The 17683-nt window shown below is 44.9% G+C and overlaps 1 protein-coding gene across 1 annotated transcript in view; it reads right to left on the bottom strand.

The window, feature by feature from the left end:
- The window catches only part of LOC113406548 (phospholipid phosphatase 3), a 67794-nt gene that overhangs the window by 2974 nt on the left and 47137 nt on the right, over positions 1-17683 (bottom strand). Inside the window, exon 5 of the mRNA XM_026651833.2 lies at positions 6803-6979. Within this exon, the coding sequence (XP_026507618.1) occupies positions 6803-6979 (177 nt within the window). The remainder of the gene's footprint in view (positions 1-6802; positions 6980-17683) is intronic.

Raw genomic sequence — 17683 nt, 5'->3', positions numbered from 1 at the left:
TCCTTGGCAGCCTTGGCCTAACCCTTATCAGTCCAGCATGACTGCTGCACTTTCTCCCTTACTAAACTTAAATCTGAAGCCTGAAGGGAAAACAGTCAGACAGTGTAACTCTCCGTAAACAGCAAAACGCAGAGAGGACTCATCTTTGCTATTTAGCACCAGAAGTTTGATATAAACAAAAACAAACTTCAGTGACTGGTGAACACACATGCCAACAAGCACCAAGGCTACTTCACAGCCCCACTTTTGATAAGTCTGTGAGTCAGAATTTGCCAGCTGAGCTGAAACTTATTTTGACACTGAAATTTGACAGCTGTCCGTAGAGAACGCATCGCATTTCACTTCTGCCAAAGTGATAGGGAAAATGATACTTGGTATTTTAACGTTTGTAGAATCATAGCAATGCAGGACTGGGAAGGACCTCAAGAGGTCATCAAGTCCAGCCCCCTTTGCTGAGGCAGAACCAAGTATGCCTAGACCATCCCTGAGAGGTGTTTCTCCAACTTGTTCTTAAAAAACTCCAGTGATGGGGATTCCACAACCTTCCATAGAAGCTTATTAGTTCCGAGCATAAGCGAAACATTGGCAGGTATAGGGTTAAGGTTCCCTTAAGGAAAGGTTACCCTTTTTTAATGGTCCATTACGGGGTTTCTAAAACATCTGGTGGAGACAGGATACTGGATTGGATGGACTAGTGAGCTGATCTGGTATAGCAAGTCCTACATTCCTATCACGCTTATAGGATGGCAGCCTTAAAAGTATAAATGTATTTGTATCTCTTCCTTCTGCAGTGTTTGGAAGTGCCCTTGATTTAACACAATCAAATGGAAAAGGGATAACATGCTTACATGAATAACACTAGACTACACAATTACATTAGCTAGTCCAAGTACAAGGGTTATTGAGCCGCATGCTTCGGGGTGGTTTATTGGTGAAGACAGGAAGGCATTTCCCTCTCACTCCCGTCCCCATCATATAGCTGTCCAGATGCACTATTCAGCAGGAGTATTCCTTTTCCGCCTCAACATCTTTTCTAAGCTACTATCAGAGACAGGAAACCAGGTTAGATGGACAATTGGCCTGATCTGAAATGACTATTTATTGCTACTTCTAAAACTGAGAAATTGGGAGTCTGAATCCTTCACTTTTCAAGTTTTATTACTTATCCATAAATATTTGTCTGGAGCAGAAAAGCGTAAGAGGCCCAACATTTAAAAAAATATTTTTTCCTTGAGTGAAAATGCGGACATTCAGATGTCTAGCTAAATAACTGTGCCCACATATCTGCCGATTAGACAAATAAATGCTAGCATTTGTGCTACAGTAAACGGAGGGAGTAAAATTGCACCCACAAAAACAGAAGGTTGGAGGAGTCCTTTTAGAAACAAACAAAAGTCATGCTCGGAATGTCCCAAAGAAAGAATGCATGGCTGTAAAACATTTTTCTTTTTTTGGTTGTTAGTACTCAAAAAATAAAATAAAATAAAATAAAATAAACCAGCTGTTTTGGAGTAATTCTGTTGCCATTTCTCTCACATGCCTGCCACCTACCATTGGATTCAATCAGAAAGGTGTCCAACTTCTACATCAAGAAATCTATGACAAATCAATTGGTGGGAGGAGGTAGGTGGCGGTTGCTCCGTGCAAGAGGCAGATGGAGATTATATTGAATGTGGCCTTATTTTATAAATGAGTCAGTTATGGATAGAGTATCATCCTATGGTTGGTTGTTTTTTAGCCTTTCCTCTGCAGTTCATTGCTTTTGAGGGTTTAATTCAAATACTTGGTCGTGGTTTTAATTCCCCTTTAAACTGTATTTCTCTCTAGCATGGCTTGAGGCTATGTACACACTTACAAGAATCCTGAAACATGATCTTTTAGGGTCAAAACAGTGTGTTAAATCCTCCTAATGCTTGAACTGTTTAACACTAAAAAAAGCTAATAAATGTGCAAAGTTTTTACTTGGATTTATTCCACTTCCTGTAGAAGGTGCTCTCCACCCATAAAGAAAATTTGACAGCAGAGAACTGGGATTGTACTATACAAACTAAGTCAGTAGCTTATATTTCCATTTAATAATCCTACTTCTTTTCATCATATTAAAGAAATCCATTCTCATATACACAATAGTAAAACAAACTAATATGATTTTAAGAGTTGAAACCAAAAGGTATCTTGTCTCTTTAAATGTTTCCACTCATGTAAACTATGTGATATGTATTAGTCTGCTTATACTTCTATTTTGATTTTCGGAAATTCTCATCCTATTTCACTTTGGAACCAAGTAAAAATGTTTCATCAGCTGGAAGTGCTTGACACAAATGTCTTGCGTTTGTTATTTCAGGCCGGGAAGGACAAATGCGTCTGCTACAACTTTTAGCTTTGGTAACTCTTGGAGATGAAACACACAACTGGCTTCCACGGAGAATTACAGCATGATTACTACTGCACTTAACGGCCTTTTAATATCAACAGCCTGGGACTCAGTTCTTGAGTCACAGCGGAAGGCTGTTCTTCAGAATGATTTTGAGTCACCCCTCTCTGACACAATGTAGTAGGGATGGGAGTGAAAAAACTGTGGCTAAGCACGGAGGCCTTGAATGCCCCATGAATCAAAGGTCAAGCCTGACTTTATCATCTTCACCAGTTAGTAATGTAACAGAGAGAGAGCCCCAGCCAAGTGAAGGAGAAATTACTCAGTGTGCGTCTCCAGAAAGGTTTCCCTGACAAGCAGGAGTTTATTGTTCTATGAGAAGAGCTGATTAGCTCAACAGGAAAGGGCAAGCCAAAGAACTACATAACTTGTAACAGTTGATATTAACTAGCAATTCATTTCAAGGCAAATCTTTCCCCTGCCTCACTGGTTCCAGTGAGTTTCCAGCTTTCAGAACTGGTCTGAAATCTGTTTTGCAAAGGTGTAGCAGAATCCTGGGGGGAGGGGTCATTAGGTTGATGTGGAAGTGAGAGTGGGGCTAGGATCTGGTGGGGAGCATAAGGAAGTGAGTTGGGAGCTCCCAGGTAGGGTGACCAGACAGCAAGTGTGAAAAATCGGGACGGGGGTGGGGGGTAATAGGCGCCTATATAAGACAAAGCCCCAAATATCGGGACTGTCCCTATAAAATCCAGACATCTGGACATCCTACTCCCAGGCCTAACTCCTCTTTCATAGGAGGGGATGCGATGCGATGCGATGCGATGCGATGCATTAGGACTGTGGACACTGCAGCAACCTCAAGGTTTCAGCTGTGGCTACGGAATGGCTCTGCAGCTGTGCTGTGGCTTTTGAAGGAGTGCATAGCATCCAGCCCAGAGAGTGAACCTAACAAACAACAAATTCTACACTTGATGCAATGATCGGGGCTTTTCTTGTCCCATCTTAGCATAGACAAGGGGCAGGGGGAGGGCAGCCAGCCAGCCTTTGAAGACTGCTAGTCTACAAGCAGTTAGCAGCTGGGCAAGAGAGGGAGGAAGAGAAAGTGAAGAGCTGGGCGTGGGAGTGCAGGGAAATCGTGCAGCCAGCCAATGAGAGCTGACTGTGAAGTTGCAGGGTGGCGGGAGGGATGCAACCCTGTGATCTCTGAGCTGTTCTGGGACATAGTGGTAGATGGGGCATGCAAATTGCTAGGATCTAGGGCTATCAATTGGGGTGAGTCTGACCTAGGCATAGGATGGAAGGGAAGCTAGTGAATTCTATTATGAAAACAAAAGGTTACTGCTTACAAGAGAAGGTCTAAGGTAGGACTTAAAGAGAGCCTGATCCTGGATCCTTTACTCATGCGAGCCGTTTTTCTGACATGCTGACAATTTAATTTGGCAGGAGGTGAGACGGTTGCTCATTCCTACACCACTGCCCTGATTCCAGCTGCAGGGAACCCTGGAGTGGCTTCACAGTGGCAGCAGCCTAGCAGCTTTTTAGAGCCCCTGGCCCTTACTGTTAAGGGAGCCTCCAACCATCTCCCCAAAAAGAAGAAAAGAAATGTAGGCCCATATTGGGCAAATACTAACCCTGGTCTTCATTTTTTAAACAAGTGAGTTCAGGAATCCAAGAACATTTTAGCTGTTGTTTGCACCTGGACAATTTGGGTCTGAATCCCATTGGAAACCCCTTGTATCTTTTCCAGGCAGTAGGAACAGGGCAATGAATGACCAGTGCCCTCTCCACATCCGGGCTAAGAATGGAGGCATACAAAAGAGCAGTGAGTAGAGTGGGTGTGCCCTGCGCTAGAAGGGAAAGACCAGGCCTGTTTGTGAAATAACCAGGCAGCTGCTTCCTATGTTGATTTATTTCGTCACAGGAAAGCCAGCCTATGGGAGCAACATTCTCACCCTCCTCCGGCCCACTACAATTTGCCATCTGTTAAAGGGTCAGGGAGGAGACCACCAGATTTGCAACTTGTCACTAGACAGGAAATGTACGAATGTCTGTCCCTAGCATCTGGACCCTTATTGTCTTTCAGAAGCCACTACTTAGCTCAGTCTCATGTTTCATCCTTTTATCATGTTGTTGTGCATATTCTTTCCCCCCCCACCTGTGACAAAGCTTTAAAAAAGTGACAAAAAGGTTATGTGGATTAGGAAATGCACACACAAAAAAACAGTCTGACCACCTACACAGTTAATGCCTAGACCAGTGTTTCCCAAACTTGGGACGCCGCTTGTGTTCGGAGAGACCCTGGCAGGCCAGGCCGGTTTGTTTACCTGCCCCATCCACAGATCCGGCCGATCGCAGCTCTCCCTGGCCGCGGTTCGCTGCTCCAGGCCAATGGAGGCTGCTGGAAGTGGCGTGGGCCGAGGGATGTACTGGCCGCCGCTTCCCACAGCCCCCATTAGCCTGCAGCAGCGAACCGCAGCCAGTGGGAGCCGCGATCGGCTGGACCTGCGGACGGGGCAGGTAAACAAACCGGCCTGGGCCCGCCAGGGGCTTTCCTTACACAAGCGGCGTCCCAAGTTTGGGAAACACGGGCCTAGACAAAGCCACATGACGTGATATGAAGCACCTGAACTGAGAAAAACTGCTTCACTGTTCCAAAGGTTGCCCAAGAGCTTTCAACAGTGATGTGTTGTTTCTTTACTTGGCTGCTAAGGATATGAAAAGGTTTCCAAGGCTTTGAGGAAAACTGACATTTGAACAAAAGATATATATGAACCATAATGATTTTGCTCCTGCTATGCATAAAAGAGGCAAATTTAAGAAGGAAAGTCACACATAGTAGTGGTCTATGTGGAAGACTTCCACCAATTAACCCTCTGGCACTGGTATTTAGGATTACTAAGCCATAATGGTGCATGGGCACTTGGCAATGGCAAAACCCAACTCCCATACCCAAAGGGGTTAATCATTTTTTAAATAACTAGATTGCAGCTTTTTTTTGTTGTTGTTGCTCATGTTTAGCATTTTATCAATAAGTGGAAAATGCACAAACAACCTATTTTTCACTCCTGCAAATAAACCTGTAGGGAACTTTATTCCTTGGCTCCAGGTTTACTTTACTTTCAGATCAAGCAAAATAAAAAGTGTGTAACCTTTTGAAAACTTGGTTTTAGGAGTTTCTAAAGCCACATAATTACTTTAGGCCCCAGTCCCTTTGTTTCTAAACAAGATAACTACACTGAAAACAATCACGTCATTACACGGAGCCGGCGCCTCCCATTCTGCCTACATTAAACGTTTACATGTGTCACTTTGAGTTAAAGGACTGTGCAATCAGGTCACTCTTTGGAAAGTAAATTGCATGAGAACAAGCCAGGCAGTGACAGACAAGCAATCATGGCTTTTATAAACCATTTTCTCATAAACCTTTTTGCCACATAAAAAACAAAACAAAAAACCTGCAATCAAAAGAACAAACCCAAGATCCACATTCCCAGGCAGGGAATTGTTTTGGTTTAACTCTGAAGGGAACATATATGTTCCCCACCTCCAAGACAGTCTTCTGGGATCTTTGATTCTGTATAGATCCTCTGCAGAGCCTTGAAAAGCAACACAGCTTTCATCAACAAAGGAGTGTTTAGCCTTTGAGGAAAAACTGCCACCACTGTTTGCATGTTAGCCTCCCTGAGCTGCACTGGTAATTTGCTTGGATTGGAGAGGGCCACTAATAATTGAATCCTTGCTAATCAGCGAACATACTGACCCTAATGCTGATAGGGCAAAGCACAACTCAGCTGCTTCACTTAAGATGGGTTTTACATAACTAGGGTTTCAGATGAGACTCTCTACATTTTACATATGGACTTTGATCCTGCAAATCCTTGGCCGGTGCATTGTTGGTGTCATTACTCATTAGTGCGAAGTAGGGGGAAACACTACGTGTAGTTGTCCTCATTGCAAAGCATTGTCAAGTGCCCCGCGTGCCCGTTCCCTTATTTGCAAGGGCTCAGGGGTGGAGAACGTGCACAGCTGAGGACACAGGGGCTTAACAGCCATCCTCCTGCTAATGAGGCTTTCTGCTCTTAAGCCTCAGAGCAGTTGCTGCACAGGAGTAACTAGGTGGCATTGCAGCAGTTCTCTGATGCAGGATTGAGTCCTCTTTGCCTCCCGTCTCACAGCACTCCCTACCTGCTCTGTGCAACATCCATGCCCCCAGCGAAGACAGATTTTTAGAGAGGCATTTGGTTTACACGGCATCTTCCACACTGCAGTCCACCATGTAAATGTTAACTGTCAACAGCCCCACCTGCCCTGAAGTGGCTGGATTTCCTAACATGGTAAATAGCCTCTGTCACAGGTTATGCCCATCAGCATCTCCAGTGTTACCAGGATTGCCCTGTCATTAGTGCAATAGTAAGAGATGCCACTCACTATGCAGTAAGCCACCAGGGCTCCTTGTGCAAATCCTGCCAGCACATCTGTAGGGTGATGCTTGTGGTCAGACACACGGGACAATCCTGTGTAAAATGCCATCATGATCAGGGTAAACTGCAGAAGGGGACGTAGCAGACGGGCTCCTCTCCATGTGAATCTGGCCTGCAGATATAACTAAGGAGAGAAAAGAAAAACAAAGGGGAGCATTAATTTTACACCTTGGTCACAGTGTGCACAGCAACGTAGAACAAATGCTCTGGCTAGCTGTAGAAATGGAGCGGAGGAACGTCATGCTGCCCTCGGATGCATGCAACTGGCTGCCACTGGATACAGCAGGAATTTCATGCATGTATCTAAGGGCAGAACTTGGTCCTTCGTGTGTTATGGCGGAAGGGGAGGAGGGTTCTTTAAAGGAGATGAATTACTTCAGATAACAAAAGCTGCCCTGAGACGGGTGCCTGAGGTAGTCGTCATGGCAGCAGAACTGGTGGGATTCTAATCCAGTGGTGAGAGGCAGGGGGAGCTGGATTTCTGGGGGCTCAGGCTGGACCTTGGACTGTGAGCCAGCCCCAAACCCTAGGCTTTAGAGCCCGAGCTCCAGCCCAAGCTGCAATGTCTACCTAGCTATTTTTAGCACCGTAGCACGAGCCTGAGTCTGTGGAGCCGGGCACTGAGACTGGCTGCTGCGGGCTGCCACTCATTGTGTAGACCAGTGATTCTCAAACTTTTGTACTGGTGACCCCTTTCACACAGCAAGCCTCTGAGTGCGACCCCCTTATGAATTCAAAACACTTTTTTATATATTTAACACCATTATAAATGCTGGAGGCAAAGCGGGATCTGGGTTGGAGGCTGACAGCTCATGACCCCCCGAGGGGTCCCAACCCCCAGTTTGAGAACCCCGGGTGTAGACGGACCCTACGAGAAAGCAGTCCACACCACTGAGCGTTTTCAATTCCAGTTCATTCTGCATTAACAAGCCTGCTGAAGGTAAAGGATAAACACAACAATTCTCTAACATTTGCCAAGCAGAGCAATGAGAGTTCGTATTAACACTATTTAGCCAGACCCAGAATTAGGCTTGGCAGAATTCAATTTTTATTTTATTTTTATAATTTCAGCAGATCACATCGATGTTTATTTTAAAGCATTTTTTTCCAATTTTATCTATTTAAATATTCAATTATGCAAAATTATGGGATTTAATCGTCTTTTTCTATGATCCATTTATATTTTCACAACTGTGGGAAATTGGGCGTGGGGGTGTCAGACAATAATTACTTAAGGGCAGTGCAGAACACAAAGTGCCAACAGCACGTGTCAAACTATACAAAGCAAATATCCTTATAGCAAACGGGGATAAGTTCTCACTTTCTTTCTTTGCCTATCTGTCAATTTCTATGATCATCAATGGAAATATTTTTTTGTCAGTTTGTGTGGATACCGTGAACTTGACATTTACCAATATTTACCAATAAAAAGCTAATCTGAGAGGGAGGCAAGCTGCTTATCTAAAGGCAGGAACTCTTCAGCAAGAAAAAGCTGGTGGTAACAATGCACATATCCACCTCCTTCAGTCTGTGCAAACAGGATAATTATTAATGGACCTACAAAGAGCCAGCCCTGCTCCAGAATAACTGACGTGTTACAGTGGGGTTCACTCACTACTCACACAAGCAGACCTTATGTTGGGGCTACTCACATCAGGAAAGACTCTCTACCAGCTTAAGCTCTGATCCTTCAGCATACAGAATTCTGCAGTGCCTTTGTGTTACTCAAAATATAGAGAGGGGTGTGGGGGGGGGGGGGGGGGGAAGGTGGTAATGTTACTTTTACTTACAAGGGGAAACAAAAGGACTTGACCTTAAGTGAAGAAGTTGAAGTGACGTCAAATGGGTATTGTCCCCCCTACAGTTATCTTGAGCTTTTTTCCGTTGCAAACGGTGGGCACAACCTACTTCCCAGGTTCCTGTGGGAACTGGGGAAACCAAACGGGAAGAGAGGACAGGAAAACTGGAACCTTCTGTCCACAAATCAAAGTTGCCTGAGGCAGATCACCCCCCAAGGCAGAGCCAAGAGGAGTAGTGCCCTCCCAGAAAGTGCTCCTTTCCTGTGCATGAGGGAGGAAGTGGAGATGGGGGCGGAGAGGGCTGGATGGGGGAGATGTGGAACGGATGTAGGTCAGGAAGTCATAGCACTGTCTGGGGTGTGTGGGTGCCTGGGGAGGAGACAGGAGCAGCAGTTTCTTCATTAACACTTGCAAGACAGAATACACCCCCTCCCGCAATGTCTAGAATTGTAGCCCAGCTAAACACCCTGCACAGCTCTGCCGTCCTTACCAATGAAATAGAAAATATAGCCAGTAGCCACGTGGAAAAAAATGGTGATTGAGTAAGGTTTCTAGGCCAGCCGCTCTGCTGGCAGAATGGTGTAACGTGGCCTTTGTGTAAATGAGAATCAAGCCCAGGGATATTTCCATAGCATCCCCCAAAACACAGAAACGCTGTGCAAAGGCAAACCTGGAAAGCCGTAGTAAATGGTTTAATAGGTTGGGTCTGTTTCACAAACCTTTTATTTGCCCCTTTTGGAAAAAGTACGCAGAATAACATTAAAATGATCTGAAGAAACATTTGCACCAATCTAGCAGATGCTTCAAATTATCCAAATTGACAGCCAATTAGGATTGAATAGAGCAGTACCAAAGCACCTCAGTGTTGGCCAAAGCACATTACAGAGTCTGTGGAATACAGCAACATATATACTGGTAAATTCACTCCCACACATTTGTACTTGCGTTTTTAATCATAATTTATATGCTAGGGAAAGAATTAGTTAATCATAAAAATGCTTTATAAACACACTGCATCTTTCATCCAGAAGGATTTAAAAGCACTGCTCAAAGTACATGCACTTCAGATACTGCTAAAATGCAGTCATCTCTGAAGTGGAAGACTGAAGCTGTTTAATAGCACAGTGCAACACTACATAGCAATTTAAAACTATTTAACAGTGGGCACTTCTTTATTCACAGAACCAGCACGTTCCATGTGTTTCATTAACAGTGAACTGGCTTCTGAATGGTTGTCAAATATCTATGTGCTCATTCTGGGCCAAATTCTGATACCCTTGGTCATATTGAGTAGTCCTTTACTCCTTAAGAAATCAATCAGTGGGAACTAATTGTGGAGATAAGATACTGTGGAACAGGATTTAAGGGGCTCACAATCTGCTCCGTTATCATTCAAATGCACTCTTGATGTTGTTATACAGAGACAGTGCTGTCCCTTTAAAAGTCTACATTTTGGGAGCAAGGGTGGTGGTTTTTAAAGCAGCTGAGGGATGTCAGCTAAATTTGCATTGCCACTGATGTTCAGATGCAAGTTTGCAGCCTCTGCCTCATTCAGATACAAGCATGGACCCTGTATACAGCATTACACTTTACACTTTGCTAGAAGAACTCAAGAGCTAATGTCATGCATAAAGCTTCATGCTGAGTTCATTCCAATTCCTTAAGAAAGAGGTTTCAAATGTTTGATATGCAACAGTAATGCATCTATCCCCTTCTGTATACTGATTTGAATTACTTCCCTGTCCTCTCCTCAATGCAGCCCAAAGGCTTTGACTCACGAGTTCAATCAGAGTAGAGAAAGCAAGAATTTAATTTAAAAATGACCAATTAAAAATGAGCATTGAATTTAAATAGAACATAAGCTCAACAGTGACAGACTCAAGACATTTGGGGGTAAAATGAGAAAAAATGGCTTCAAAATGTGCCCGTCCAGCTGTTTGTGTGCCCACCTTTTCAAAAACGAATGTCTTAATTGTGCCACACATCAGGCATTGCATGCACACAGTTCAGACTGGCACATGTCCTTCTGTAAATATGGGACAAAAGCAATGCATGCCTGGTATTAGGTAATTAAAGACATCTAGCTGCCCAAATTGCATGCACGTCAACACACAACACACAGTCAATCTGTGGAACTCGTTCCTGGGTGATGTTGTGAAGGCCAAAAATATAACAGGGTTCAAAAAAGAACTAGATACGTTCATAGACAATAGGTCCATCAATGGCTATTAGCCAGGATGATCAATGATGCAACCCCATGCTCTGAATGTCCCTAGACTCAGTTTGCCAAAAACTGGGAGTAGAGGACAGGTGATGGATCACTTGATGATTGCCTGTTCTGTTCATTCCCTGTGAGGCACCTGGCATTGACCACTATCAGAAGACAGGATATTGGGCTAGATTGGACCAGTATGGCCAGTCTTATGTTCTGATTTTGGAAATTCAAAAATCAGGCATGTACAATAGGGAGGACAGTCCAAAAATCAGAGCACTAGCCTGGGACTTGGGGGACCCTGATTTAATTCTTTGCTCTGCCACAGACATCCTGTGTGACCATGGGCAAGTCACTTAGCCTCTCCGTGCCTCAGTCTGCCTATGTGAAATGGGGATAATTGCACTTCCCTACCTCACAGGTGGTAGTGAGGATAAATACATAGAAGATTGTACTTAAAACATAACATTTCCAGGCATGAATTTAGGAGGCTGAACTGAGGCTATATTGAAACTGTAGCCCTTGGTGTGTGTGTGTGTATGAAATACATAACATAGGGGAAGAAAAGAAAAGCAAATCAGAAAGCTAAAGGAAAAACAGAAAGCATCAGAATGTCCTGGCACAGAAAAATCAGTAGTATAATGTAAGGCAGGAAACCCCCAGCAGCTTCTCTGCTAATCTTTTTCAGAGCACACTGTAAAGAATTTGCAAGTGGCTTCTGCTAAATGTGTAAATGCTGCCATGTAGGAAAAGTTTATGGGTGAGCCTGGCTGGGAGTAAGATAATAATGTAAAATATGTTACTCCCACTGCAGCCCACTGTGTAGCATTAAAAGAAAGTAACATATAATGATTAAAAGGAGCAGGCCTGACAAAACGCAAGAGGGAAGGAAGGATGAAGTGACCTGCAATAAAATGTAGTAGTAGCTATTTAGAGAGCCTATCCATTGTTAGAAGTGCTGGCAGAGGAGAAGTTACCACAGAACAGATGGCTTTAGGAGCAATACACAGCTTTCCTCCTGCCAGGGAACTTCCACTGATGTCAGGGAGAGCAGACTGTGGTCAGCAAGTGAGCCTAAGCAAACAGAACAAGACAACAGTTTGTGTCCATCTGCAGGATTACAAGTCAGGAGCAGGCAGGGAGAGAAGAATATATACACTTAATCTTTATACTTTGGAGTCGTTTACTGAGGAAGGTGCTGAGCAAGTAACTTGGCTGTCACAGGAGCGCCGCCAGCTTTTCTGCCGCCCTAGGCGGCGGAAGGTCCCACCCCGAAATGTCGTCCCCCACAGAGGGCGCGGAAGGTTCCGCCGCCGAAATACTGCCGCGGTCGCCGCCCCCCAAACTGTAGCGCCATAGGCGACCGCCTAGGTTGCCTAATGGGTTGCGCCGTCCCTGGGCTGTCAAACAGAACTCCCCCTCACCGCATCCATATCACATGGCTGCATTCAGCCAGATCTAGGAAATTTGTCATTTTCTTTCCTAAGATTTCGCTCCGAGCATTGGCAGGGCCTTATCGTGTTTCCCTGACTGGACTTTTTACACTTGACCTGAAGTTATCTTCCATGTAAACCTCTCCCCCACCCCCACCCCCAACCCACCCACACCCCCGCCCTTTGAAGAGGGCACAAATCCTGGAATTCTTATATGGGCAAAACTCTCTAAGCCAAATTCATCCCTGGCAAAGTCCACTAGCCTGCCTGGATGCAGTTAGCTGACTGATTGTGAACTGCAGGATTAGGAGCACAAGCACATTTGCAAGCACAAGCACATAGGAGCAAAAGCACATTTGCATTTTCTTCCTTTTGTCGACTGTGTAATCTGAAATTTAATTGCAGATGGTGACCTAGGGGTCACATTTTGGCCCTGATCCCATCGAAACCCCAAAATTATCAGCTAAGTAGGACTTGAACCAAGCACTTGTTTTTCTTAAATGACTCTTGCCAGCAAGTTAAAGAAGGATCGGCTGGATGAATGGACTATAAGGTGGATAGAAAGCTGGCTAGATCGTCGGGCTCAATGGGTAGTGACATGGGCTCCATGTCTAGCTGGCAGCCGGTATCAAGCAGGGTGCCCCAAGGGTCAGTCCTGGGGCCGGTTTTGTTCAATATCTTCATTAACGATCTGGAGGATGGCATGGATTGCACCCTCATCAAGTTTGCAGATGACACTAAACTGGTAGATACACTGGAGGGTAAGGATAGGATACAGAGGGACCTAGACAAATTAGAGGATTGGGCCAAAAGAAATCTGATGATGTTCAACAAGGACAAGTGCAGAGTCCTGCACTTAGGATGGAAGAATCCCATGCACTGCTACAGACTTGGGACTGAATGTCTAGGCAACAGTTCTGCAGAAAAGGACCTAGGGGTTACAGTGGACGAGAAGCTGGATATGAGTCAACAGTGTTTCCTTGTTGCAAGAAGGCTAATGGCATTTTGGGCTGTATAAGTAGGGGCATTGCCAGCAGATCAAGGGACGTGATCATTCCCCTCTATTCGGCATTGGTGAAGCCTCATCTGGAGTACTGTGTCCAGTTTAGGGTCCCACACTACAAAAAGGATGTGGAAAAATTGGAAAGAGTCCAGCGGAGGGCAACAAAAATGATTAGGAGGCCGGAGCATGTGACTTATGAGGAGAGGCTGAGGGAACTGGGATTATTTAGTCTGCAGAAGAGAAGAATGAGGGGGGATTTGATAGCTGCTTTCAACTACCTGAAAGGGGGTGGTTCCAAAGAGGATGGATCTAGATTGTTCTCAGTGGTAGCAGATGACAGAACAAGGAGTAATGGTCTCAAGTTGCAGTGGGGGAGGTTTAGGTTGGATATTAGGAAAACTATTTCACTAGGAGGGTGGTGAAGCACTGGAATGGGTTACCCTGGGAGGTGGTGGAATCTCCTTCCTTAGAATTTTTTAAGGCCCGGCTTGACAAAGCCCTGGCTGGGATGATTTAGTTGGGGATTGGTCCTGCTTTGAGCAGGGGGTTGGACCTCTTGCAGTCCCTTCCAACCCTGATATTCTATGATTCTATGACTCCAGCTCGCCCCCTGAGCTTGCATCTGCATGCTACTAAACTCACACCATTCTTGGACCACAGAGAGTATTCCATGACCCAGCTCTCCCCACTAAGCCACAAGCAAAGAACAATGCTAAAGGATTGCAATCAGTTAGTTAATCTAAGGCATAACTGCTGGCATCTCAGTTCTCATGAGGGAATGAGGATCCCTGGAATACAAAAGAACTCAGATAGTTGTGAGGTTATTAGGAAGATTCTGTCACCAGGCGGCATTGAATTGCAGGCTAATAACTGATGTTTCTCCTTAATTATGCTCACTGACAGGTGGGGGGAAATTCTCTGCTATTCTTGCTTTCAGAGAACAGAGAAAAGAACTGGTTCCCAGCACAAAGCTAAAGCTTTCTGCAGGGCTTGAGGAATAGAAATCTCCCTTCAGCCCAGAGCCAGGGCATTAGGGCATCAACGTAGCTAGTCCAAAGATGTTACTTCAGGTTAATGACCGCCCTAGAATCCACTGGCTTCCCCCTTCTTCCCCACTGTGCTTAGTTCTATGATCCACATGGGCTGAAAAATCCTATTGTACAGGCCATCTCCATCCTCATAGTTCAACATCCTTATGGGCCTTATCTGACCTTCCGCCTTGTCTTCACTCGGGGGAGAAAAAAAGGTGTATTCCTAACTCAAGTTAACTACCAGGAAGTAAATCCTATTGCAGATCAGGCAGTTTGTAGTTTTCATGTTAGCAGGTTGAGATAAACCCCCAGCTTCCCTGGAGTCTTTAACTTGACCTGCTAACTCCTGTGAAAACTACAAACCACTTTGTCTTCAGTAGGGTTTTATCTTGAGTGAAGAACACCTCTTTTTTCCCCCCTAGTAAAGACATTCCCTTAGTGTGCACACAAATGCATTCAAACTTTCTCGGCCATTTCCAAACCAAATTGTATAGCTCCTCTTCACCCATCGCACTATAAAAATTACAATAAGCGTTATGGTTCTACTTAGCCAACTGGTAACAGGGCAAGAAAAATTAGTACAAACAGGATTACCAGAGAGTCATTTCCTTTGTAAATTGTTATACAAAGCACGTGACGTTAATTGCAAGTTTTTGATGACAAGAAAATGACACAAAATGTAGCCCTGAATCTGTGTTTCAAATTGAGCCCCAAGCGCTTTTTGTGTGTATTAAATGTCTTCCTGGAAACACTTCCACAAGGATTTGGAATATAGAATCCCCTCTGGTACTTAGTATTTATTCCTATTTCACTAATGGGGGCAAATAGTAACAAAACTCTTGGCCTCGTTTGGATATTTTATCAGTCCAGTTCCTAGTGGATAAATGTTCTCACTGGGGAAATTAAAAGGGGGGGGGGGAAGCCAATACAATTTACACTAGTTGACAGCATCACCAGGGAAGCCAAGGACCGTCCCATCTTCTCATCCCCAGGGCTAAACTCTCCAGGTCAAAGTTGGAGCACATGGGTTGGGCACTGTGGGGGAATCTTGCACTGCTATTTCTACTCTGAATCATTTCTGTGGATAAATGACACGCTGGGGCTATCGGTCAGGCACCCTGCAGGAATGCTAAATCCATCCCATAGTTGGACACCACAAAATGTGCACATTTTCTAAAGCTGTCTGACAGTTTTTGGTAGTGTTTCCCCACACAAATACATATTTCCTAGTGAGTTTGAGGTCTCCATCTAGGCTCTCATGGCCAAAGAGCTGGCCAATGAATGGCACAGACCTGTTGAAAAGGAACGTTTGCATGAACGATATTTTTATTGAGGATTTTGCACATCAGTGAATTATTTTAGATACCCACCCACTCACAAACACAACATCTCAATGGTTTCCTGGGGCTGATCATTTAAGAATGAGATACTTGCTGAGGGTGAGATTCACGGCTGAATGAGTGTTCTGCATTGTTCACTAAGCCCCCATAAATCTGTCCAAGCATGTCTTTAAAAAAGGACCTGGTGACTAATGACTCCCAATCTGCAGGAGATGCCTGAAAAAATGCAGCCAGTTCCCTGTTCCACAGGCCCCTGCCAAGCCCTCCATCACACAAGCCCTCAGCAGTCAAACTTTTGCTAAGCAGCTTCTCAGGAATCAGAGAGCAAACAATTTGTTTATATCAAGATGATTCCTTGATTGGGTCCATCAAACTTACTGTTAGAAGCATGCAAAAATAGTGCTTTGCCGTGATTTATCTGTGTTTCAAACCAGTCTTACGAAGCTTCTCTCACCCAATCAACTGGGAAGGAGAGAGGGTTTTTTAACACCTGCTAATACAATATCATTATCAGCTTTCAGTACAATGGATTTTGTGCCGGGGCGGTACATTTTCATTATGTTTTTGGTGTCAGAAAACACAAAGGAGAAGACTCTCGCACGGAGTGGCAGGAAGGTGTGGAATGACAAAGAGGAGGCCACTACTGGACAAGGAGACTTCCTGACATCAGACATAGACTATACACAACTATGTCTCTGTTTGTTTCTTTTTTCTCCCCCTCTTCAATTTCCATCAAACGCATTAGCGTAATTTTTGCCCCAGTTCTATGAGCACAATTGAACAGATAGCCTGACTGTGCATACTACCAATCCTAGCTCAGTCTTTCGAGCCTTAAAACCTCTGGGAATTCTGGGCCAGTAATCTTCCATCCAGAGGGATAAATGGAACCAATCCAGTGTCACGGGTCAGTTTGTTATATCCCAGCCAAGGAGCAGAGGTCGGTGCCTTCCAGACTGCAGTCTTGGAGGACGTAGGCTGTACCGGTCAAAAGCCGGTTTCCACAATGTTTTGTTTTCAGTCTCTAGTGGGTTGGGGGGGAGAGGCAGACGCTGCAGAGCGCTGATAACTGAAGTGCTTCCATATGAGGACGATGGGAAGGGCAGGGACAGGGAAGAGAAATCAGAGCTTGATTACTGTTGGTGTGTGCCATGGCCACAATCTCTCTCTCTCTCTCTCTCTGATATATCACTGCTGCCTGCTAACAGCTGCAACCGAGGCCCTGTCCCACAATGCACTTCTCAGTAGATTCAGATGAGCATGCTTCCCCTCTGGAGGAGCCTAGCAGAAGGCTCATGGGCCGTGACTATTCAGCTATGCGCTACCCCAAATACAGGGCAGCCGTTAAAAGCCACATGGTAACCTACTGTGGAGCTCAGAGAAAAATATATGGCAGGCACTGGGGCAAAGAGGTGAAAAAAAAAAGCATTGTTCCTGATGTCCCGTGGCAGCATCTCGTGCAAGATGCCATCTCCAGGCCTGCCTGGCTCTGGCCTCTGCAGGGAACCAAGTGCACAGAGCATTTATATGGTCAGGCCCATCCTGCATATTTGAACTGCCAGTGTGCTGTTTTGTTTCTAACGTGCTGTGTAACTGCTAGCCTTGCAGAAAAAACCTGGCAAAGTTTGTGAGAATAAAACAACCCGCCCAGTGCTTTTAACATAGGAGAGAGAAACTCAGAGGTCTTTAGTCAACTTCCATTGAAGCCAGTTGGGCAAAAATCCTGAGAGATGCTGACCTGCATCCCTTACTGTTGTTGAAGACACCGGGCACATCTCGCGAAGGGGGTGGAGGGGATTTGCCTGAGTCAGCACTTCAAGATTTGTCCCCACGTATTTTAATAAAGGAAGCAGCAGAACAGAGTCCTTATGATTTAAGAGTGCGAGCCACTCCTTTGTGGTATCAGGATCAGCAGAGGCCTTGAAAGGGTGGTGGCAGAATCTAGCAAACAACGGGATCGAACACAGAAAGACAGCACCAGTCTCGCTTATTGTTCTGACAGACCCAGCCACC

This window comes from Terrapene carolina, unplaced genomic scaffold (assembly GCF_002925995.2).
Source record: "Terrapene carolina triunguis isolate 2854851 unplaced genomic scaffold, T_m_triunguis-2.0 Scaffold103, whole genome shotgun sequence".
Taxonomy (NCBI): Eukaryota; Metazoa; Chordata; order Testudines; family Emydidae; genus Terrapene; species Terrapene triunguis.
Note: the sequence above shows the minus strand (reverse complement) of the source record. Positions and strands in the feature narration are given on the sequence as shown.